Source organism: Perissodus microlepis, chromosome 9 (genome assembly GCF_051167445.1).
Source record: "Perissodus microlepis isolate ML-2025 ecotype Zambia chromosome 9, ASM5116744v1, whole genome shotgun sequence".
NCBI lineage: Eukaryota > Metazoa > Chordata > Actinopteri > Cichliformes > Cichlidae > Perissodus > Perissodus microlepis.
Window position 1 is genome coordinate 11005845 of NC_140469.1, and position 24333 is coordinate 11030177.

General features: G+C 37.7%; 2 protein-coding genes across 3 annotated transcripts; both read right to left on the minus strand.

The window, feature by feature from the left end:
- Positions 1 to 4782: 4782 nt before the first annotated feature.
- LOC146380112 (myelin-associated glycoprotein-like) lies at positions 4783 to 7662 on the minus strand. 2 transcript variants are annotated; one of them, XM_084939010.1, is made up of 6 exons: positions 7623 to 7662; positions 7118 to 7501; positions 6079 to 6384; positions 5709 to 5969; positions 4972 to 5053; positions 4783 to 4864 (listed from the first exon to the last, which is right to left on the minus strand). In XM_084939010.1, exons 1-6 carry the CDS (start codon positions 7660 to 7662, stop codon positions 4783 to 4785), a joined length of 1155 nt encoding a protein of 384 aa, XP_084795136.1. The 2 variants fall into 2 exon arrangements, with proteins under 2 accessions (XP_084795136.1, XP_084795135.1); XM_084939009.1 differs by having other exon boundaries at positions 4972 to 5041; positions 5688 to 5969.
- An 8385-nt stretch (positions 7663 to 16047) lies between these two features.
- Positions 16048 to 23618, minus strand: LOC146380113 (myelin-associated glycoprotein-like). The gene is made up of 8 exons (XM_084939001.1): positions 23550 to 23618; positions 22873 to 23256; positions 22271 to 22576; positions 21931 to 22191; positions 16955 to 17215; positions 16669 to 16756; positions 16478 to 16517; positions 16048 to 16335 (listed from the first exon to the last, which is right to left on the minus strand). Exons 1-8 carry the CDS (start codon positions 23590 to 23592, stop codon positions 16087 to 16089), a joined length of 1632 nt encoding a protein of 543 aa, XP_084795127.1. The 5' UTR covers positions 23593 to 23618; the 3' UTR covers positions 16048 to 16086.
- Positions 23619 to 24333: the final 715 nt, after the last annotated feature.

Below are 24333 nucleotides of genomic sequence, written 5' to 3' on the forward strand. Positions count from 1 at the left end.
CCAGAGAACAGTATTGGGCTTGGTACTAAAGAAAAATAATGTATTACACATTACCAGTTACTTTTCTTAAAATTAATGCTTTATGTTACTTAATTACTCACTGGAGAAAGTAAATTGTTACACTACTCATTACATTACATCACTGTCACTCTAAAAACTGACACTGTCACATAATTAGCAGTTAACAATAAAAACTTAAAGGTTACAGGCCCACACACCCACACAATGTGTGTCGCCCTAATGAAGACACACATACAATCTTTCTTTTAGTTTGTATGTATGAACACAAAGTCGACAACAGCAAAAATGAACATCAGCCCAAAGAGACTTCAAAGTGATCTCCACAGGGATGCTACTTTAGAAACTTCAACATGTAGAAAAAAAGGCTGCTCATCGCTTTGTTACCTGATGAAGTTCTGGGTCTGGCTGCTGGGCTGTGTTAGCACGTGTGTTTTTCTTTGTTAACACGTTTCTGTAATGTGATCTCCTTTTAGACATTCATATTTTCTTCGCCTCAGAGTTCCTCTGTGTTGAACTGTTTTCTGGCTTGTTGACTTTCACCTCTGCATACACCAAATCCTGCTGTTGTCCTCTGTTTAGCTGCATGTTCTCCTTAAATTGCTGGCTGTCTGAGTGGTGTCCCAGAAACGATGTGGGCTTCATAGATAATTGGCAAACCTTCTGGAGGAAACCTGGTCTTGTTAGGAGAGACGGCATCCATCCCACTTTGGATGGAGCAGCTCTCATTTCTAGAAATATGGACAAATTTATTAAACCCCCCAAAATATGACTATCCAGAGTTGGGACCAGGAAGCAGAGTTGCAGTCTTACACGCCTCTCTGCAGCTTCTCTCCTCCTGCTACCCCCCCAAAAACCCATCTCCATAGAGACTGTGTCAGCTTCCAAAAAGACAAAAAACAAACTAAAAACCAGCAACAAACAACTTAAACATAAACAATCAAAAAGAAAGAACAATACAGTATCCACATCTGAACCAAAGAGTAAAACAGTGAAATGTGGATTATTAAATATTAGGTCTCTCTCCTCCAAGTCTCTGTTAGTACATGACTTAATAATTGATCAACAAATTGATTTACTCTGCCTTACAGAAACCTGGTTGCAGCAGGATGATTATGTTAGTTTAAATGAATCAACACCCCCGAGTCATTCTAACTACCAGAAACCTCAAAGCACAGGCCGAGGGGGCGGTGTGGCAGCAATTTTTCACACCAGCCTATTAATTAATGAAAGACCAAGACAGACTTTTAATTCATTTGAAAGCCTGATGCTTAACATTGTCCACCCCAGCTGTGAAACTCAGAAACCAGTCTTACTTGTTATCATCTATCGTCCACCTGGGCCTTACACAGAGTTTCTGTCTGATTTCTCAGACTTTATATCTAATTTAGTTCTGAGCTCAAATAAAATAATTATTGTGGGTGATTTTAACATCCATGTAGATGCTAAAAATGACAGCCTCAACATGGCATTTAGTCTGTTATTAGACTCAATTGGCTTCTCTCAAAATTTAAAAGAACCCACCCACCACTTTAATCACACTCTAGATCTTGTTTTAACATATGGCATAGAAACTGAACATTTAACAGTGTTTCCTGAAAACCCTCTCCTGTCTGATCATTTCCTGATAACATTTACATTTACAATAATTGATTACACAGCGGTGGAGAGTAGATTTTATCAAAGTAGATGTCTTTCTGAAAGCGCTGTAACTAAGTTTAAGAATATAATCCACCCACTGTTATCATCTTCAATGCCCTGTACCAACACAGAGCAGAGCAGCTATCTGAACGCTACCCCAACAGAGGTCGATTATCTTGTTAATAATTTCACCTCCTCACTACGTACGACTCTGGATACTGTAGCTCCAGTGAAAACTAAGGTCTCTAATCAGAAGTACCTGACTCCGTGGTATAATTCTCAAACACGTACCCTAAAGCAGATGACTCGTAATCTGGAGAGGAAATGGCGTGTCACAAATTTAGAGGATCATCATTTAGCCTGGAGAAATAGTTTGCTGCTTTATAAGAAAGCCCTCCGCAAAGCCAGAACATCTTACTATTCATCACTGATTGAAGAAAATAAGAACAACCCCAGGTTTCTCTTCAGCACTGTAGCCAGGCTGACAAAGAGTCAGAGCTCTGTTGAGCCAACCATCCCTTTAACGTTAACTAGTAATGACTTCATGAACTTGTTCACAAATAAAATTTTTATCATTAGAGAAAAAATTACCAGTAATCATCCCACAGATGTAATATTATCTACAGCTACTCTTAGTACCATTGATGTTAAGTTAGACTCTTTTTCTCCAATTGATCTTTCTGAGTTAACTTCAATAATTACTTCCTCCAAACCATCAACGTGTCTTTTAGACCCCATTCCTACAAAACTGCTCAAAGAAGTCCTGCCATTGATTAATTCTTCGATCTTAAATATGATCAACCTATCTCTAATGGTCGGCTATGTACCACAGGCCTTCAAGCTGGCTGTGGTTAAACCTTTACTCAAAAAGCATCTCTAGACCCAGCAGTCTTAGCTAATTATAGGCCAATCTCCAACCTTCCTTTCATATCAAAAATCCTTGAAAGAGTAGTTGTCAAACAGCTAACAGATCATCTGCAGAGGAATGGTTTATTTGAAGAGTTTCAGTCAGGTTTCAGAGCTCATCACAGCACAGAAACAGCTTTAGTGAAGGTTACAAATGATCTTCTTATGGCCTCTGACAGTGGACTCATCTCTGTGCTTGTCCTGCTAGACCTCAGTGCAGCGTTCGATACTGTTGACCATAATATCCTATTAGAGCAATTAGAACATGCTGTAGGTATTACAGGTACTGCACTGCAGTGGTTTGTATCATATCTATCTAATAGACTCCAATTTGTGCATGTAAATGGAGAGTCCTCTTCACACACTGAGGTTAATTATGGAGTTCCACAGGGTTCAGTGCTAGGACCAATTCTGTTTACATTATACATGCTTCCCTTAGGCAGCATCATTAGAAGACATAGCATACATTTTCACTGCTATGCAGATGACACCCAGCTCTATCTGTCCATGAAGCCAGATAACACACACCAATTAGTTAAACTGCAGGAATGTCTTAAAGACATAAAGACCTGGATGGCCGCTAACTTTCTGCTTCTTAATTCAGATAAAACTGAGGTTATTGTACTCGGCCCTGAAAATCTTAGAAATATGGTATCTAACCAGATTCATACTCTGGATGGCATTACCTTGGCCTCCAGTAACGCTGTGAGGAACCTTGGAGTCATTTTTGACCAGGACATGTCCTTCAACGCACATATTAAACAAATATGTAAGACTGCTTTCTTCCATTTGCGCAACATCTCTAAAATTAGAAATATCCTGTCTCAGAGTGACGCTGAAAAACTAGTTCATGCATTTATTACTTCCAGGCTGGACTACTGTAATTCATTATTATTAGGATGTCCAAAAAACTCACTGAAAAGCCTTCAGCTAATCCAAAATGCTGCAGCAAGAGTACTGACAGGGACTAGAAGGAGAGAGCATATTTCTCCTGTTTTGGCTTCCCTTCATTGGCTTCCTGTTAAATCCAGAATTGAATTCAAAATCCTGCTCCTCACATACAAGGTCTTAAATAATCAGGCCCCATCTTATCTTAATGACCTTGTAGTACCATATCACCCTATTAGAGCACTTCGCTCTCGCTCTGCAGGCCTACTTGTTGTTCCTAGAGTATTTAAAAGTAGAATGGGAGGCAGAGCCTTCAGTTTTCAGGCCCCTCTTCTGTGGAACCAGCTTCCAGTTTGGATTCGGGAGACAGAAACTATCTCTACTTTTAAGATTAGGCTTAAAACTTTCCTTTTTGCTAAAGCATATAGTTAGGGCTGGACCAGGTGACCCTGAATCCTCCCTTAGTTATGCTGCAATAGACGTAGGCTGCCGGGGGATTCCCAAGATGCATTGAGTTTTTCCTTTCCAGTCACCTTTCTCACTCACTATGTATTAATAGACCTCTCTGCATTGAATCATATCTGTTATTAACCTCTGTCTCTCTTCCACAGCATGTCTTTTATCCTGTCTTCCTTCTCTCACCCCAACCGGTCGCAGCAGATGGCCGCCCCTCCCTGAGCCTGGTTCTGCCGGAGGTTTCTTCCTGTTAAAAGGGAGTTTTTCCTTCCCACTGTCGCCAAAGTGCTTGCTCATAGGGGGTCATATGATTGTTGGGTTTTTCTCTGTATCTATGAAGCGCCTTGAGGCGACTTTTGTTGTGATTTGGCACTATATAAATAAAATTGAATTGAATTGAATTAATGCAGCAAACTGGACTTAACTTTGAAGGAATGAAATGAGCTCAGAGTAAATGGGTCATAACTAAAGTTGCACTTGTAAATCACTGCTATTCCCCCAACACAGCCTGAACACTTCAGGCTATTAACACTTATTTAATAGTAATAGCAAGAACAAGGAACAAGACTGTAATAGATTGTAAAATTACAGCATTTTCCAAACAATATGCTGAATCAGTCTTACAGAAGTGTGATGTTTGATCAATATTCATGGATAAACTATTAACAATAAAATGGTCAGGTTGAAGGAGCTCCTGTTTAATAGAGTCAGGGCAGTGAAACAATGATATATAATTATCCACAGAGTAAATGTTTCCATTCGTGCAACACTGGTTTTTACACTCAAAATAAAATGGTCATGAACAAACTGTTGAACATCACTGCAGTGAATTTAATGATATTTTGAGGTGGAGTTTTTCCTCCTGTTGAAACTTTAGTTGATGTGTTGCGATGTGACTCTGCTCATCTGACAGCGTTTAGTCTCTGATTTGTTGGAGTTTCTTGATCTGAACCAGCTGAAGAAAAGAACAAAAAAATAAACCACAAAGAATGAATTATTTTATTTTACTACAGATGAGTTAGTTGGTTTCAAATGCGTGTATCACAGAAACATTTGTCTCACCACTCAAATACGATCAGTGTGATCACGAGCATTATGATTCCCACAGTCTTCACTATAGTGTAGACACCAACCCGGTTTCCACCTGCAATGCAGAAAACAGTAAACAAGATTGTTTTGGGTGAAAAAAAAAGTTTTCAAGTCTAAAACATGAACAACCACATGTTGTAGGATAAATTACAAGATTTGAACTTCATAAAGCTACATTTAATTCTTTCTCAACTCATTTTTTAGGAATACAACAAAAAATGATTAAAAACAACAGCTATGCTGAGGTGTCTTTAGGAGCATCTGGGGAAAGAAATATCCAATAGATCAAATTCTGACTGTCACCACTCAAAGATGATCAGTATGATCACTGAGCATTATGATTCCCACAGTTCACTATAGTGTAGACACCAACCAGTTGTATGTAATGCAAGGACATTTCAGAGCAAAGAAAATTGTATGAATTGACAGAATAAATGTTTAATAGTAAATGAAACAATTTAAGGTGAATTTAAGTGAAGATGACAACTACCTTTAAACAAAAGTGTAAAAGCTGCTGCAGGATCACACTTTTCTTTTTAATGTTTAAAGGCTGAACGACCACACTGTGAAGGATGAAGTACAAATGTGATTTTTATAAAATGAAATTCAGTCTCTTATAAAGCACATTTCTTTTTCCTCACTCATGAAGCGTATCACAGAGAAAATTAGAAAAACGGAAAATTTTAAAAATAACTGGTGAGTAACTTTACCTCCAACAGTCATGTTAATCTCTCCTGATGTCTGATTACCCAGATCATTAGTGGCCACACAGTAATAAACTCCTCCATCTGTTACATTGAAGCTGTAAATCTCTCCTTCAGATACTTTCACAGCTCCATCTCTGCTCTTCTTGAACCAGGTGAAGCTGCTGACTGGAGGTTTGGCTCTGCTGGAGCAGGTCAGGTTCACCCAGCTGCCTGCTGACACCAAACCTGATGGACTGATGGATGCTGAGGTGTCTTTAGGAGCAACTGGAGAAATAAAAGAGAGAAAGTGATATCCCATATACTATATTGTATATTGTATACTATATATATTGTATATAGGATTAAGTTCAACAACAAACTCTGATTGTCCTACATGAAACACTGAGAGTCTCTTCTGTCTCTGCTGTCTTGGGGTCTTTTCCTTGGTTCACAGGATATCTGGCAGAGCAGCTGAACTTCTTTCCATCATGTGTGTCTGACAGAGTGATGTTCTGCTGGATTTTAGTTGTAAAGCTTCCATCTGCGTTTTCCTCTATTTTGTTGTGAGAGTCTTGTTGGAGATTCCAGGTGAGTTGAGGAGGGGAGTGTGGACAGGGAGTGAGAGCTGAGCAGGTTATAGTGACAGACTCCTTCTCCTTCAGATCACCTGAGATTGTAATATTGGGCCTCCAAGGAGAATCTGTGGTTTCACATCACAAACGTATTTGTAAATCAATAATAGAGAAATACAGCAAATACAGACAGAGCTCAGTGTAGGTGTTTGAAAGTCCTCATACATGTACTGTACAATCGAAAACAAATGTAAAATGTATTCAGATTATATTATTTGCAGAAAGTAGCAGACATGTTTGAGCTCTGGATTAGTGTTGTGATAATACAGGAAATACAGTCAAGACACAGAGAGTAATGTGGGACTTTTGCTGCATTCAAGGAATATATTTTATTTAATTTTTTTTTTACAATATGTTTATGTCATATATCCTCTAAATATTGTTAATTACTTATTTACTTTTTTGCACAGTTTCATGTCTTTTAGGGTTTATTTTTCTCTTTCTGTTTCTTGCAGTTTTGATGGAGTCTTGGTATTTGCATAATGCAGACTATAGTCCATATGTCTATGTATGTTAACATTGTGCAGTCAGGTTGTGTTTCGTATGTGTTTACAAACTTTACTAAACAACATTTATGCTGAAATGAAAACCTTTTTTATTTTTGACTAAATCCTTTTATTGTTCACAATAAAGAACACAAAAAATCATCTAAATACAAAACAATTACAGAAACATATTTTTGTTATATTGGACTTTGTTATGTTGGATTTGTTTTTTGTTGGTTAAAACAAGGCTGCATTTAACTTTATATTTTTGTTTCAATAAAAATTGCATCGACTGATGGAAAGAAATGTATCTTACCTTTAATTTTTATTTTAAGAGGATCACAAACAGCTGTTGCTCTGAATGGCCAGTTCATCATTCTGAAGTAGTATGTGTTTGTATAAGTTGTGGTTAAGTTGGAAAACAGAGTGGTGCAGTTTTTCTCCTTCAGGTTTCCTGTAATCTTCATTGGATAGATGTTAACTGTCCCACTGCTTTTGAAGATCTCATTGTTTGGAAATGTATTAACATTGGAGTGATTTTTAATCCACACTCCAAAGATAGCTCTTCTGATGTCAAACTTTACTGGTCCAGCAGCACTAAAGTTACATGGGATTTGTAAACATGATCCACTCAGAGCTTCCATCTCTGTTGGTGCAGTGATGAAGAGGTCTGAATACTCAGGACAAGCAGTCGAAGGCTCTGGAAAAAAAACAGAGTTTATCATTAAAATGTTGAAATCTCTCAATTTTTTTCTCCTGTCCGCTCAACATCTTCAATATAAAGTTAACTGAATGTAAATGACTGAAATGAGACGGCTCACTTGGAATAAAGAGGAGACTCAGTAACATGATGCCCGTCATGATGTTCACAAACTGGACTGTCACAAAACTCGTCACCTGGAAAAATATGAAAAAATACATGAATCCAGTGATGAATAAGGAACATGTAAATTCTTTTAAAAAGTAATTTGTTATTAAAAATAGAAACACAATATCACAGTCTGATATAAACAAACAAAACTGCAAATGTGTTTTCTTACCAAATGATCAGACTGCTTCAGCAGAGAGACGACAAAATAAAAGTCAACGTGTGATTTCAGCAGAAGCAAAGTGAGTGAAACACTTCTCTGTTTGGATGTTGTAATGTCAAAGCAAACAGACGTCTGATGTTCCCATCATGCATTTTAACTGTGTTTGTGATTAATTTATAGTTTACCTGAGTTTATCAATATCTCATGTAGACACAGGATTAAAACCATAGATGCGTGAAGTAAATAACACTGATCACTGATCTCACAGTGCAATGTGCTGCTGGGTTCTTGCATCCATGTGTGTGTTACTTTGACATAAATCAATGCTTAAGAGAAAACAATCTTAAAGCAAACATCACACAAAAAGAAGTAATAAAGAGGCCAAATGAAGAAATTGTGTTGAAGAAAGCTGTGTGTCTACAGCTTTGTACACACACAGGTTGTAGAAACCTGTTGACCAATTTCCTCAGTGTAGTAAATATTTCTTCCTTTACTTTGTGCTTCAGTCGAGACATTCAACCAAATGCACATACTGGAATTTATTTAACTTTCATCATGTCTCGAGTGGCTCTTTCAGTGCCACAATTAGACACTAAACATGAGAAACTACACGGTAACAGTAAGTGCACAACACACAGACAGAAAGTATGAAGTTTAACGCCCATATGTTAACACTGAAAGGCTCAAAGGGCCCACTGGAACCCTAAGTTATTTTTCCTTGACCTTGTGTGTGTATTTTCTTCCTTCCCACTCCTCATAAGTGTTCTGGTACCCCAACATCTGACACGGACACTCATATTTTTGAGTTAGGTAGTCTTGTGTAGCATTGATTGTTTAAGCTGGGGACTGTTACTGGAGGCTTGCCCCGATTGGGAAGCTGCTGGCTAACACAAGCCAGGGCACTCTGATCATGAAGCATCCCCACCAGGATTATTTGTCTGTAACACTGTGGCTCCTCTGAAGTATCACACTTTAGGCCATTACTATTTTACTTTCCTATGTGCACCATGGTTTAATCATGAAAGCATTGTACATCCTCAGAGGGTAATTCTACAAGCACTAATAATAACATTAACCTCCTAAGACCCGAACTCTTCCACAGCATGCATTTTTAATTTCTCTTTGATATTTGGGCATATTGGGACCCGATGAATGTAAAAACAAAGAATTACCTGATTTTTGGGTTTTTTTTTTTTACCTGATTTTTGTTTCTAAGAAAAATGAGAGCAACATATGAGGATATTAGTTTAAAATTTCGATAGAACAGTAGCAGTATAATGTCCTCGTAAGTGGATATCAGGCTCTTCAATGCAGCACTGAACTCAATACATCCCGTAATAATATTTAGGAAGGCAACCCGCTACTGCAGTCCAAATTTGGAAGTTGGCTTATGTTTGATAATCAAAGTAGGAAATACTAATGAAAATCTTTCAGTTGTAAGATGAGATCATAGAAGATCATTCATTCTGGTAAATGTCCCTGGTCATGTGTGTGGAGCAGCAACACGTGATAGAAAGCTCCTATCTCTCCTCTCTTCAACTGCTGTACAAGCACTTCTTTTTCTACAGCACAGACGAGTGTGCTGCTGGTTGTTTTGAGAACTGTTCATCGAAAGTGTTTGAGCACTGACTCATGAAACAAGCTGCGAGGTTTGTTTTCTTTTTCTCTCATGTTTAGATTATTTTTCTAAATGCATGGCTAAAGACAAAGGGTTCAGCTGCTAATCAGTCACATAGATGTGGTTAGTATCTGACAGTTAGATTTGATAGGCTAAACTGTTGCAGGAGGAATCTCGGTTGAGAATGATACTGAGGTTGAGCTTAATTTATTTCTTCTTCTGCTCATGATATTATTTTCTGACAAACTCAACCTGCTCTGTTTCACCATCATTTTTAACTTCATCTATATTAAAAGCAGCAAGCAAAACATACATTTCTGCCCTCATTACAAAGCACAGCTGTATACTGAGTGAACACAAAATATCACTCAAAATATTTCCACTCAAAGGTTACTTGACAATTAGAACCAGAAGACAAATTGCTTTTTGAATATTTGGTGTTTCCTTAATACATTTAAACAAAAGACAAGAGACATTAATACATTTATTCAAAATTAAATTAAATTTTAGCTGACAAACTAATTTTCAGTTATGGCCAATAATATTGGAAGAAATCCTCTGCTGTTAAATATTCCTTGAACGAAATCAAGAAATTATTATTTTAATTAGAATGTACTAAATGTGTTAAAATGAAAAAAACCTTTCTGCAGTAAATAAACTGCTATTTTAAGACACATTGTCCTTACTTCTACTCTTCTATCAGTTTTCTCTCTGGTTTGTTGGAGTGTCTTGATCTGAACCATCTGACAGAAATGAAAAAAAAAACTTCCTTTTTTGACTTATTGCAGACAAGTTAATCTGTAGATTTGTCCTTTGTTCACAATTCAAAGACATGCTCACAAGCATTAAGACTACTAATGTCTTGAGTATATGAAGGACACCAAATAATATCTCATAATAATATGTTCACCTGTAATGCAACAAAGGTAAAAGAAGTTTGAGCCTAAAACTTCCTAAAACATAAACATTTAGACAAAACACTGTCTCCATTACCTTGCAAGGCATACTACCAAGAAAAGAGGTAAATCATGAAAAGATTGAACTCAGTAAAATAATTATTACTAACTTTACCTTTAACAGTCACATCAATCTCTACTGATGACCCTGATCATTAGTGGTCACACAATAATGTTACACTGAAGCTGTAAATCTCTCCTTCAGATACTTTCACAGCTCCATCTCTGCTCTTCTTGAACCAGGTGAAGTTGCTGACACCAAACCAAATGTCAGCCATCATCTCTTACATATTAACACATTAACATTGTAGTCCATAATCACTTTGTATGATTGAGATCAGGACTCTGGGTGAGCTATTTATGTTGAGTGCAGTGATGCTGGAACAGGAAGACATGTTCTACTAGAAGGACGTCCTGAAGTAGACTCAGGAAACACAGATTCACATAATGAGAAAAGGCTTCTTACAGACAACTGTACAAGAGTTCAGTAGAGACACATATTACTTGTGGAAACACAAAACAAAGAATCAGCTCTTCTGCCCCACTCTGTGATGATTCAACAGCACATGAATAAATATTAATAATTCAAATTTAAGTCATTTCCCCTTCCCATCAGCCTCAGGGTAACCGTCATTTCCTCTGCTCTGTATTCCTCTCTGTCACATACTCTTGCTCACTGTCTGCTACACAGACACACGCTCTACAAAAAATGAAGTGGTTTAGTAATACATGAAGATGTTAATGAGAGTGTATCACTGTGGTATTTTAAAAATGCTATTTCATCAGCCTGAAACACACTGGCTTCCTCAAAATGCTTTCCTTACTGCTTGACAGCCACTGGTAAAACATACAATTAATCTAAGGCTTAACATTAGTAGTGCTTTTACTTACCTTAGTCACCTTCCAGTAAAATATGTTGGTGGTAGTCTGATGATATGGGAACTCTGCCGTCTACTAAAAAATGCTGAATGACAATGTTCAGCCATTTGTTTGAGACCTCAAGCTAAAGCGCACTTGGGTTCAGCAGCAGGAACAAGATCCAAAACACATCAGTACGTCCACCTCCGAATGGCTTAAGTAAAACAAAATGCTGACTTCGGATCAGCCTAGTCAAAGTCTTAATCTGTACCTGAATCAGATGCTGTGGCATGACTTCAAAAACAGTTCATATTGAAAACCCTCCAATGTTGCTGAATTACAGCAATTTTCCAAAGATGTGTGGGCCAAAATTCCTCAACAGAGGTGTAAAAAGCTCATTGCCAGTCATCGCAAATGCCTGATTGCAGTTGTTGCTGCTAAGAGTGCCCCGACCAGTTATTAGGTTTAGGGGGCAATCACCTATTCACACACAGCCATGTAGGTTTGGATTTTTTTCCCCCTTAATCATAAACACCTACATTTAGTATGGAAGAGGGTTAGGGTCCCTGGAAGAAAAAACAAGAAAAAGTGGGCACGTCTTTTTTTTTTTCAGAATTCTGAAAAAAAAAAAGATCTGAAACATGTAAGTGTGACAAAAATACAAAAAAAACCCCAAACAGGAATTCAGAAAGTAACTCGTTTTCACACCATAGAGAGTCTAACGGTGTCCTCTTTGGTGACATCTGGTGGTCAAAAGTATGAAGAGCAGCTTAATCCTAAAAACTTGAACTGGACTGCTTCATGATGATGACCTGCTCTGCAGAGCTGAGCTAAAGCTTCTGTTTAACATCACGTGACAGTTGTAATAGCAGGCTAAAACTTTGGTGCTTTGAACATTATGTCTATTTGAATAATAAAGAATTTCTTTATAGGTTGGGAGCAAGCTTGTGGTGTGAGTCCATGCCTTTATGTGCTCATGTAATTAACCAGTGGACCATTTATATAAAATATACAATAACTTATATGTATAGTTTATTTCTTATGTATATTTTTGACCTGGGGTTGCTTGTGAACTAGTTTTTATTTATTTGTCTATCCATGAAGCCAGGCATCTAACCAGACGCTCACTCTGGATTTCATGACCTTAGCCTCCAGTAATACAGTGAGGAATCTTGGAGGTGTTTTTGACCAGATTATGTCTTTCTACACATATATTAAATGTAGGCTACTTGTAAGACTTCTTTCTTCTATTTGTGCAATATGTTCAAAATTAGAAACATCCTGTCTCAGACCAGTGCCGAAAAACTAGTTCATACTGTCTTCCACAGCATGTCTTTTGTCTTGTTTCCATCCCCTTACCTCTAAATGGTCAAATTAGGCAATCTCACTCACTGTCCAAGTGGTCCATCTGATCATCTCCATGGAACTTTTGTTTATGGGTACACCTGGGATAAACTACCTCTCCCCTCTCACAGTAACCTGCTCAGTCTCTTGAACACTGAACTCCAGAACTCTGACACTGATGGAGAAAGGACAGCAGCTCTTACCATGTCTGGTCTAATGGAACGAGCAACAGGTGCATGCTCAGCCAACACTTTCAGCACCTCAATCTGGATTTTTTTTCTTAAGTGTTTTCATTCATCTTTTAATGCCTAAAGATGAATACTTAAAATATATATAAAAAAAAATAAAAAATACTTAAAAAAAAAATCCATTTAATACTGATTGGGAACATTTCCTGCAAAATGGCAACAAAATGGCATTGTTGGCTGGCTGCCACGAGATGGCGCCATCAACACTAAAGTTAGATGTTCAACGTGCCCATAGAGCTGAGAAATACTACAGTCAGAAAGTTGGAGCTGACCTGTCAGAGAAGGTGAAGACTGAGCTGAAGACACTGTAGGAGAGAGTTTAAAAGCCTCTTGACAGGAAGCCCATGATCACCAAGCTCACCAAGAATTATAAAATGTTAATAAATAAATCAAGAAACAAATTTATGAATGAATATGGAGATAAATTCTTCTTAAAAGGTTGATAAATGCATACAATATATTATGATACATAACCCATAAGCCTAAACTGAGATATACAAATGTTTGTGAGTAATTTCACAAATGCATGTTTGAAGCCACACACAAATTCAAATTGATTCAATCACACATAAAATTATTTTACAAATGCATTTATATGTACAAAGCTGAACAATCAGTGATAATTTCACACACTTTAAACTTCAAACATGATCTTTTTTACTTCCTACTGTATCTTTGCAATTTCTTTGTTTCATATCAGACATAATGTAGAGCAAAATAATTTGCGTCACAAATAATCTGAAAATCTGACACTTTTATCAATTAAGATAAAATATTTATATTTAAATAAATAATTTATAAACTGAAAATGTTTGCAGATGTGTTTTTGTGTTAGCTTCCCTACATGGGACATTGATTTTAACAAGCCTGCTAAATAAATAACAAATCGCACAAGAGCATGTCAATGTGTCAATACTGCATTAATTTGGTAACAAGTAAAATAATAGTAATGAAAAAGATCGCTTTGCTCAGGTCGAGGAGTGGGTCATCAACCAATTGGAAGGACAGTGGATTGATTGCTTTCTCCACATGATAAAGTATCCTGACCAAGATGCTCGACTCCAAGTTGTTCCTTATTCATCCATCAGAGCCTGAATATATGTAACTGTGTGCATAGAGAAATGCTATATATGTACACTATATTGCCAAAATTATTCACTCACCCATCCAGATTATTGAATTCAGGTGTTTCAATCACTTTCATGGTGATAGGTGTAAAAAATCAAGCACCTAGGCAAGCAGACTGTGTTTCCAAACATTTGTACAATGCAAAGTGCTGGCTGTAGTGGTGTAAAGCATGCTGCCACTGCACACCACAGCAGTGGAGATGTGTTCTCTGAAGAGACAATTCACGCTTCTCTGTTTGGTAGTCTGATAGACAAATCTGGGTTTGGTGGTTGCAAGGAGAATCGTGGATTAAAGACATGGATGAGCGAGTTTTGTGTGGAAGAACTTGACTGGCCTGCACAGAGTCCTTATCGAACACCTTTAGGATGGATTCGAGTGGAGACTGCGAGCCAGGCCTTCTTATCCAACATCAGTGTCTGACCTCACAAATGTGTGTCTGGAAGAAGACACTCCTAAACCTGTGGAAAGCCTTCACTAAAGAGTTGAAACTATTATGTGACGTCTGTGGCAGCAACAGAAGTGTGTATCAACAATGGATAATATGGAGAGCGGGAGAGAGTACGACCGTGCAGGATTTAAAGCGTGGAAGTACTGACATAACTTTAAGTTTTAGTCCGTAAAAAGTGACAAAAACATTAGCATCCACTGTACACGTGTGGGAAGAAAACTTCTTTCTACAGCAAAAATTAAACTTAAATTCTGAGCAAGCACAAGGAATTCACAGAGAAACCCCCGGATCCTCCTGCTGACATCCCCACTGCAGCACTGGGAAAACCTCCACTGGCCCCCACTCCTGCTAAACACGTGAAAACAGACTTAAGAGTGACAGGACTTAGTGCCACTCAATCTTTGATTTTATTTATTTTTTGCTGTGTTTTACTTGCATCTACTAGAAAGAGCGCATGTAGACACAAAACATTATTTTATTTTATATGCTAGAATGTCATGATTCGGCTGTGTGGCAGGCAGGAAGTGGACCCAAACGCAAGCTCACAGAGGCAGGAATGAACTCAAAACACAGCTTTATTGCTGGAGGGAAACAGCGAAACAAACTGATAAGAAACTACACTGGGAAGCAATACACTAGCACACAGAAAAACACACGGCCATGAATGAGGGAGAATGCGACACTGAACAGAGGGAGACGCGGACATAAATACACAGAGGTTTAACGAGGGAGGTGGGAGCACACGGGGAACACAGCTGACACAGATAATCATAACGAGACAGGGCAGGAGCAACACAACATGACACATACTGACGGGAGACTGTCAAAGTAAAACAGGAAGTACACAGAGGCGCAGACAGGAGGAGAGAGGGAGCACGGGGAGAGCACAGACATAACGGGCTGGGGAAAACATGGAATAAAACACGAGGGGAAACGAGCGCTCACAGATACACAGAGGGGCACACAGGGGGTAAAAGTCACAAGGGGAAATCAAATAAGGAATAAAATACAAAAATACATGAAACTAAGAATGCTGGGCCAACATGGACCAGGATCATGACATAGAATATGCAGAAAATGGGTTTAAATGTCTTTAAGTCAACGACAGTTGCATATAATTAAATTTTTGCTTAATGCAATGTGCATAAGATTAAAAGATTAAAACTCATAAAACTATTTTTAAAAAGAGGCTTTCCATTTGATTCAATTTTATATGATAGATTATGCATAAAAAACATAATTGGTCTGAAAGTTCTGTTGCTTTATTCAGGTTGAGTATAATTTTTTTAAAAGTAACTAAGTAACTAAATACTTTTGAAAATTAGTAATCAGTAAAGTAATGGGATTACTTTTGGGGGAAGTAATCAGTAATTAGTTACTAATTATTTTTTTCAAGTAACTTGACCAACACTGTATATAAGTACCAGTGACTTTACCATTCCCTGCTGAACTGCTGCAACTTCTATTTACGCATATTTAATATCATAAGAGATCAAAATCTGAAACCAGCAGTATGAAATTACTACAGGAGGGTGAACATAAAAAAAGCTTTTTTTTTTACTTCACTGAATTGTTCGGCAGTGACTATGACACATTTTCATGTAAAGGCTCCACATTCATATTTCATTCTTTACAGTTTGTAAACGCATACTTCTCATTTTTTCTTCACCTCAGCGTAGAGTTCCTCTTGGTCATGAGCTCTCAGTGTTAAGCTGTTTTCTGGCTTGTTGACTTTCACCTGTGCATACACCGTATCCTGCTGCTGTTCTCTGTCCTGCACTGAGTCAGAGGATGCGTCAAATCCCAGCTTAGAGAAGCTCATCTCTCCATAATGGAGGTTTTCTTCCTCTTTTTCTGTGTTATTTGCTGGCCCTTCAACAACCTGCTCTTTGTGAGGTTGAATCTATAAAATAAGCAAAGTAAAATCTGTGATTTAGACCTATAGAGTCCATTCTTAATCATGTTTTTAGACATTTGAAAGCATGTGACTAGGTGGCTGTTTACAATCATGTAAACAGCTACAAAGAAGTTCAGTATTGTCTTACCCAAGTCTGTTGTTGAGTTTGACGCGTTGACTTTAACCACCTGGACGACATGAGAGGCAATAAAAATGTATCTGTTTATGTTGAATATATGTGTGAGTAGATTTCAGCTTGATGGAAAAAAAACATTTTAAAGTGCAGCTAAAATATCACAGTTAAATATCATGTCTTCTAATGTGATGTCTGATACTTGCCAAAGAAAGATTATCAAACAAATGAGTAAGATGATCCCAGAGATTCCTCCAAGAAGTAGGACCAGTGTGGAGTGATTGTTCTGCTTTCCTGGTACATGAAAAATAAACTCTGTGTGAGTCGAACAATATATAATAATGTGGAGTTAAAGATACCCTTGTTAAAGTTGTTTTGGTTACATTATCGTCAAGTTTCAGTGTACCAATGTTATTAATAGATCAACAAGGAAAACCTAAAAGATAAATGGGAGAAAAGCATGGCATTAGTGGCTTCAGCCTTTATCTTTACCTCCAACAGTCACATGAATCTCTGCTGATGTCTGATTACCCAGATCATTAGTGACCACACAGTAATAAACTCCTCCATCTGTTACACTGAAGCTGTAAATCTCTTCTTCAGATACTTTCACAGCTCCATCTCTGCTCTTCTTGAACCAGGTGAAGCTGCTGAGTGGAGGTTTGGCTCTGCTGGAGCAGGTCAGCTTCACCCAGCTGCCTGCTGACACCAAACCTGATGGACTGATGGATGCTGAGGTATCTTTAGGAGCATCTGAAGAAAAAAGAATATTCCATAGATCAAACTCTGACTGTCACCACTCACACTGATCAGTGTGCTCACAAGCATTATGATTTCCATAGTCTTCACTATAGTGCAGACACCAACCAGATTTCTGTAATGCAAGAAATTAGAGCAAAGAAAACTTTTTGAAGTAACAGAAGAAATGTTTAATAATAAATAAGACCATTTAAAACGAATCAAAGTGATGGAAATGTTTACTTTTAAACAACAGTATGAAGGATGTTGCAGTAAAAAACTTGTATCTTTAATGTTTAAAAGCTGAATTAATGCACTGTGAGAGATGAAGTATAATCTTGATTTTTATAAAATAAAATTCAGTATCTTATAAAGCAAACTTCTTTTTATCCTCTCTCATAAAGTATATCACAAAGAAAACTAGAAAAGAAGGAAAATGGAATTTAGAGCATTCAAGATGGCTGCTAGGGTGCAGACACACAGCTTGGCAGGTCCGGTGCTTTTTCCAAAAAAAAAAAAAAAAAACATCTAAAAAAAAACCATCTAAAAACCCCTGGATATTGACATCAACTTGTTTTTATACATTTTTATCTTCTGTGGAGTTCGACATGTCCAAGAAAGCAGGATAATTATACCATTTTCCCAGCCGAATGGAGTCAACATCTTTTGTTTACAAGATTCTTGGATTTTGGTCATGCTAGACCACCCCCAGGTAAACATGAACAATTAAATACACAACAATTGTCGCTGGAGATTCTGAAACTTGTTCTGATGGTACTTTTGGCTGGTGATATAGAACTAAATCCTGGACCTAATTCAAACATCAGTGATTTGGACTGGCTACAGCTAATTAGGCTAGTTAGCCTATGGGCACAGCTATCTCTGCATTGCTTCCCACCTCAACTAACTGTGCTCCAACCACCGTCCCAGTTAGTAAGGCTACATCTGCAACTAATAGTGTTTACGCCCCTGTTGTCCGGGCCTCCGCTTCTGCTGTTTGAGTTACCACCTCAGCTGCCTGGGCCTCCGCCTCAGTTGCCTGGGTTTCCGCCTCGGCTGCCTGGGCCTACGCCTCAGTTGCCTGGGTTTCCGCCTTGGCTGCCTGGGCCTCCGCCTCAGTTGCCTGGGTTACCACCTCAGCTGCTTGGGCCTACGCCTCAGTTGCCTGGGTTTCTGCCTCAGCTGCCTGGGCCTACGCCTCAGTTGCCTGGTTTCTGCCTCGGCTGCCTGGGCCTCCATTTCAGCTGCCTGGGCCGCCATCTCGGCTGCCTGGGTTTCCATCTCAGCTGCCTGGGTTTCAGTCTCGGCTGCCTGGGCCTACGCCTCAGTTGCCTGTGTTTCTGCCTCGGCTGCCTGGGCCTACGCCTCAGTTGCCTGGGTTTCTTCATCGGCTGCCTGGGCCTCCATTTCAGCTGCCTGGGCCTCCATTTCAGCTGCCTGGGCCGCCATCTCGGCTGCCTGGGCTTCCACCTCAGCTACCTGCCTCCACCTCGGCTGCCTGGGCCCCCATCTGCTGTACCCCAACTACAGTCTCCGGTAAAGGGTTTCTCATCATTAAATGCTCATAGCATTGTCAACAAAAGGACAAGAAATCCTGCTATTAAAAGTTACAGAGGAACAAAGATTTGCAAGACATTTAATCAGGCTAAAGTAATCTGGGACACTAAAATTAAACCAAAGGGGCTTCTATGTGGACACATTAACATTCGCAGTATGTTACTAAAGCATGAGCAACTGGAACATATTATAAGCAATTCCAATATTTCTATTTTGGGTATCTCTGAATCTTGGCTCACAAGTTCTTCTCCTGAGTCTGCGGTTGTCTTTCCAGAGTACACAGTATTCAGAAGGGATAGAATTGGAACAAGAGGAGGAGGAATACTTATGTATGTAAAAAACACACCTGGATTGCTCTTTACTTAGTTCACCAATAGATGTTGAAATAGAACATATTTCTGTTAAAATCACTCTTTCCCCAGAAATGTCATTTACGTTGATCTGTTTATATTGCCCTCCTTCCGCAAAGAATATTTTTTATGAACAACTACAGATATTACTTAAATATCATACTATAAATAATAAGTCTAATGAAATAATTGTAATGGGAGATTTTAATGTCAACTGGGACTGTGAAAAGAACAGAAAAACACTCAAGGACATAATGGAGACTTTGAACTTTACTCAACACATTGAACAACCCACAAGAATAACGAGACACTCTAGAACTAAAATAAATCTGGTTTTCAGCAATAAGCCCAAGCGAATTATTAAATCTTATAATTTTATCACTGGTATTTCAGACCACAATTGTATATTATATTCTAGAAAACTTTTAAAATCACGGGTTAAGAATCACTTTTATAGTTCATCTAATAGGAGATCCTTTTATGAATTTATACCAAGAAGTCAGTAACAAAAGTAGCAGAAGCATTAGCATCAGCTAACTGGGAGCGTTTATTGTGTAGTGATGATCCACAATTCTGCAGCAGTCACTTCACTGACATTGTCAAGGATGTTATATCGACATACTCCATTAGAGGTCGACAAAAAATAAAGACAACATCTAATCTGCCCTGGTTAACTCTCTCAGGCTCAAATTAAGTTTTTGTTGCTAATGCACAAAAGAATACCTGCAGTGGTACTTCTGAGTAAAAAAAACTCATAAAATATGGATGTGGGGTAATCAGGTTGTTAGCTTTTACTTGTTGCAAATCTGCAACGCCTGCCTTGAGAGGGTTAAACAAAGAGTGCAAGAATCTAATGAAAACAAGAGATCAATTACTAAAACAGTTCCTGAAAACAGGTCTAACTCTGGATAGACAGAGATTTACTTCAATGCGGAACAAAGTAACAAGAAGTTTGAGACAAGCCAAAGCAAATTTTTTTATAAATGTAATTGAAAGAGCCAAAGGTAATGGTAAAATTATCTGGCAACACCTAAATAAATTACTTGGCCGTCATTCAAACAAAAGCAAAAATACAATTGAACTTTATGTAAATAACTCTATTGTTAGAGAGCCTCTATCTATTGCCAGTAACTGAAACACTTTCTTTATTTCATCTGTTAAGGAGCTCAGTCAGAGCTTTGACTCAGTCGTGTGCTCTGATAGTATGAATGATGCTGGTCAAAATTTGTTCACCATTACTCATATTTCAGACACTGAAGTTGCTAAACTGATTACAGGTTTAAAACAATCTAAAGCGCTTGATGTATATGGTATTAACACAAATTTCCTAAAGGAACATATGAATTTGCTTGCATGTCCAGCAACTCATGTTTTGAATATGTCTTTCGAACACTCCATTGTTCCAACAGATTGGAAAATTGCTGCAGTTACACCAATTTTCAAAGCAGGTGTGAAGACTGACATGGCTAATTATCACCCCATAAGCATACTCCCGGTCATATCTAAAATAGCTGAGAAGTGGGTGGTTAAACTCCTCACTGCTCACCTAGAAAACACCCAACCCTCATTACATCCACTGCAGTTTGGCTTTCGAGCACATCACTCCACAGATACTGCAAATAGTGTCCAGCAGGTGGCAAAAGATCTTACAGCTGCTTTAGCATTAATGCATAGCTGGCTGGAGGACTCATGCCTAATGTTGAACACCTCAAAAACTGTCTGCATGTATTTTTCAAAACGCCCCTTAAACTTGAAGCAGTCAAACACATTCCTGGATGGAGTAGAGCTTGAATTACCTCCAGAACTTAAATATCTTGGGGTCATTCTAGACCCAACATTATCCTTCAAGAGTCACATAAATAAAGTGTCCCAGGTACTTAAATTTAATAATCGAAATTTTAATCATATACGTAATAATTTAAATATGAATGTCGCAAAAACTTATTTTTACTCAATGATCATCTCTCATATGGACTATTGTTTGACGTCCTGGTCACTTGCTTGTCCAACAACACTTAAAACTATTGAAAACATTTATAAAAGAAGTTTAAAACTACTTGACAAAAAACCGACTTCCCACCACCACTGTCATGTGTTAAAAAAACATAAATTACTGAACTTCAATAACTTAGTGAAACTTAAAAGAGTGTGTTTAATATATAAAGTCTTACACTCCCTTGCTCCACCACCACTAAAGCAGTTCATTAGGCATAAAGAAAGCTCAGACAGGACCACTCGAGCTACAATCCGAGGAGACTTGTTTATACCCCACAGACGGACATCATTTGGGCAGAACGTCCTTTCTGTCCAGGGTGGCCATCTGTGGAACAGTCTTCCTCAACCCATTAGAGAATGCTTGACATTCAACTTGTTTAAGGCACAGGTTAAAAACTGGTTATGGACAAATCAGGTGTGTGATCATGTATAAGTTTTATAGTTTTAATGTTTTATTTGGGAATAGAAGGGTGTGTATGTGTGAGTTTGGTGATGGAGTTTTTATTATGAATGAATTATGATTTTTTATGAATTATTATGTCTATTTTTTTTATGTTTTATTGACAACAGATGGAAATTAGCCCTTGGCTATAATCTGGTATGTTTACATTCATGTATTTTTTTTTACATGTATGTTCATTAACATGCACTGTCCTAAATAAATAAATGAAATTAATTTTTTAAAAATAACTGGTGAGTAATTTTACCTCCAACAGTCATGTTAATCTCTGCTGATGTCTGATTACCCAGACAAGACAACAATAATTCATAAACAGGAATGCAAAATGCCTCTTTGCATTCAGTTATATGAATACTGGTTAACATTACCTTCAGTATTCACACGAATCTCTGCTGATGTCTGATTACCCAGATCATTAGTGGCCACACAGTAATAAACTCCTCCATCTGTTCCATTGAAGCTGTAAATCTCTCCTTCAGATACTTTCACAGCTCCATCTCTGCTCTTTTTGAACCAGGTGAAGTTGCTGACTGGAGGTTTGGCTCTGCTGGAGCAGGTCAGCTTCACCCAGCTGCCTGCTGACACCAAACCTGATGGACTGATTGATGCTGAGGTGTTTTTCGGAGCATCTAGAGAAAAAAGAATATCCCATAAATCATGTTGTCCGATGGGATTCAGTTCAGCAACAACAAACTCTGATTGTCTTACATGAAACACTGAGAGTCTCTTCTATCTCTGCTGTCTTGGTGTCGTTTCCTTGGTTCACAGGATATCTGGCAGAGCAGCTGATCTTCTTTCCATCATGTGTGTCTGACAGAGTGATGTTCTGCTGGATTTTAGTTGTAAAGCTTCCATCTGTGTTTTCCTCTATTTTGTTGGGAGAGTCTTGTTGGAGATTCCAGGTGAGTTGAGGAGGGGAGTGTGGACAGGGAGTGAGAGCTGAGCAGGTTATAGTGACAGACTCCTTCTCCTTCAGATCACCTGAGATTGTAATATTGGGCCTCCAAGGAGAGTCTGTGGTTTCACATACATATTCATTATAAAATCACACTGACATTTGTACCACTGATTCAAATCTGCAAACTTGTTCTAAATTCATACTTTGATTTATAAATGTTATCAAGTCCTTAAAATAATTTATAAAAAACAAGCAATCTTCTGAGTGTTATGCAGGGACAGTCATTACGACTGTAACACAAAATTTGCTCAACAGATATTGATTATAATCAAACAATACATCAAAGTCCTGAATGAAGGTTCATTAATAGGCAAAACAAAATACTGGAAAAACAAAAACAAAACACTATTACCTCTGACTGTTATTTGAAGAGGATCACAAGCAGCTGTCGCCTTTAATGGTTCATTCTCTACTCTGAAGAAGTATGTGTCTGTGTATGTGGTGGTTAAATTAGAAAACAGAGTGGTGCAGTCTCTCTGACTCAGGTTCCCAGTAATACTCATTGGATAGATGCTAACTGCTCCACTGCTGTTGTAGATCACATTGTTTGGATTACTGCCAAATTGGGATTTATTTTTAATCCACACTCCAAAGGTTTTTCTTGCTCTGTTAAATTTCTGTTCGTCTTTGGTGCTGAAGTTACATGGGATTTGCAAACAAGATCCACTCAGTGCTTCCAGCTTCTTTGATGCATTTATGGAGAGTGCTGCTTCACCAGTACAATCAGCCAAAGCACCTGTAAATACAATTTAATTATTAATCAATTCACAAATTAATCTTAGTTGACTACATGTTTCTTTATGCCCAAACACAACTTTACAAACAATTTAATGAGTTAATATTTTTGTATGTGAATACACTTGTCTATTGTAATGCTTGAAAGTGCCAACACTTTGTTAATATTTTCCACTTAAAAAATTTTAATTTAAAGTCAGCACAAACCGTAGCTCCATGTTTTCTTTGTTACTACATGAAGTTCATGATGTAAAATTATTCTAATAATGCCTTTAAAATAACTGAAATACTCACCTGAAACAAAGAGGACAATCAGTAACATGCTGACTGTCTCCATGTTCACACACAGACTACTCTACTGCCTGGATTAAAAAAAAAAGACAATTTCACGTATGAAGCTGTAACACTGTACCTTTTTTTTTTTAGTGTTTTCGATTTGTACATCTCTTGTTTTCTTTTCTTGTAGTGCTATGTTGAAATAAAGAAAAATGTAACACAAAGCAGTAAAACTAAAACATCAGTAAATAAAATTACTTTACATGTACCTGTCAGTGTAGTAAAAGAAATATAAAAAGTTACTGAATAAAAGCAATAAAATTTTTCCTTACCAAACAAGCCCAAGTGTAGTCTTATCACTTTACAGTTTTAGAAGAATTACAGTGAACTGTGTTGCCCAACCAATGTTAGAAAGAAGGAAGTACAGAAAGAGAACAAGCTGTTTAAGTGCATTAAAGTCACAAAGCTGTTGTAGGCGTCACCTAATGCCTCTGAGAAAAAGTCTTCAGTTCTGCTGCATACTGTGATAGAGGAAGGCAGACAGTATATTTAAAGACACAAATTACCTACACACCCTCAAAGACCTCTTTATTCACTTTAGTTTTTTTTTTTTCAAGCTTGCAAACTTTGAATATATTTATCAACATGAAATAATTCATGATTACCAGGAATTATATACACATGTGTGTAGAAAACACAAATTATGCTGAAAAGAATAAGTAAGATAACAATTTCCTGAAAAGTGATTTTTTTTATTCACTTTCCTTGTTCCATTAAAAATGCATGTTTATGTTATTAAATA

Coding starts and splice junctions, on each gene's coding strand:
- LOC146380113 (XM_084939001.1), bottom strand. CDS start 23,592: ATGGAGACAGTCAGCATGTTACTGATTGTCCTCTTTGTTTCAG. Junction 23,257..23,549: donor GATTGTCCTCTTTGTTTCAG/GTGAGTATTTCA, acceptor TTGTATTTACAG/GTGCTTTGGCTGATTGTACT. Junction 16,336..16,477: donor AAACTCAACAACAGACTTGG/GTAAGACAATAC, acceptor CTTATTTTATAG/ATTCAACCTCACAAAGAGCA.
- LOC146380112 (XM_084939009.1), bottom strand. CDS start 7,662: ATGACGGGCATCATGTTACTGAGTCTCCTCTTTATTCCAA. Junction 7,502..7,622: donor GAGTCTCCTCTTTATTCCAA/GTGAGCCGTCTC, acceptor TTTTTTTTCCAG/AGCCTTCGACTGCTTGTCCT. Junction 5,970..6,078: donor AGAGACTCTCAGTGTTTCAT/GTAGGACAATCA, acceptor TTATTTCTCCAG/TTGCTCCTAAAGACACCTCA.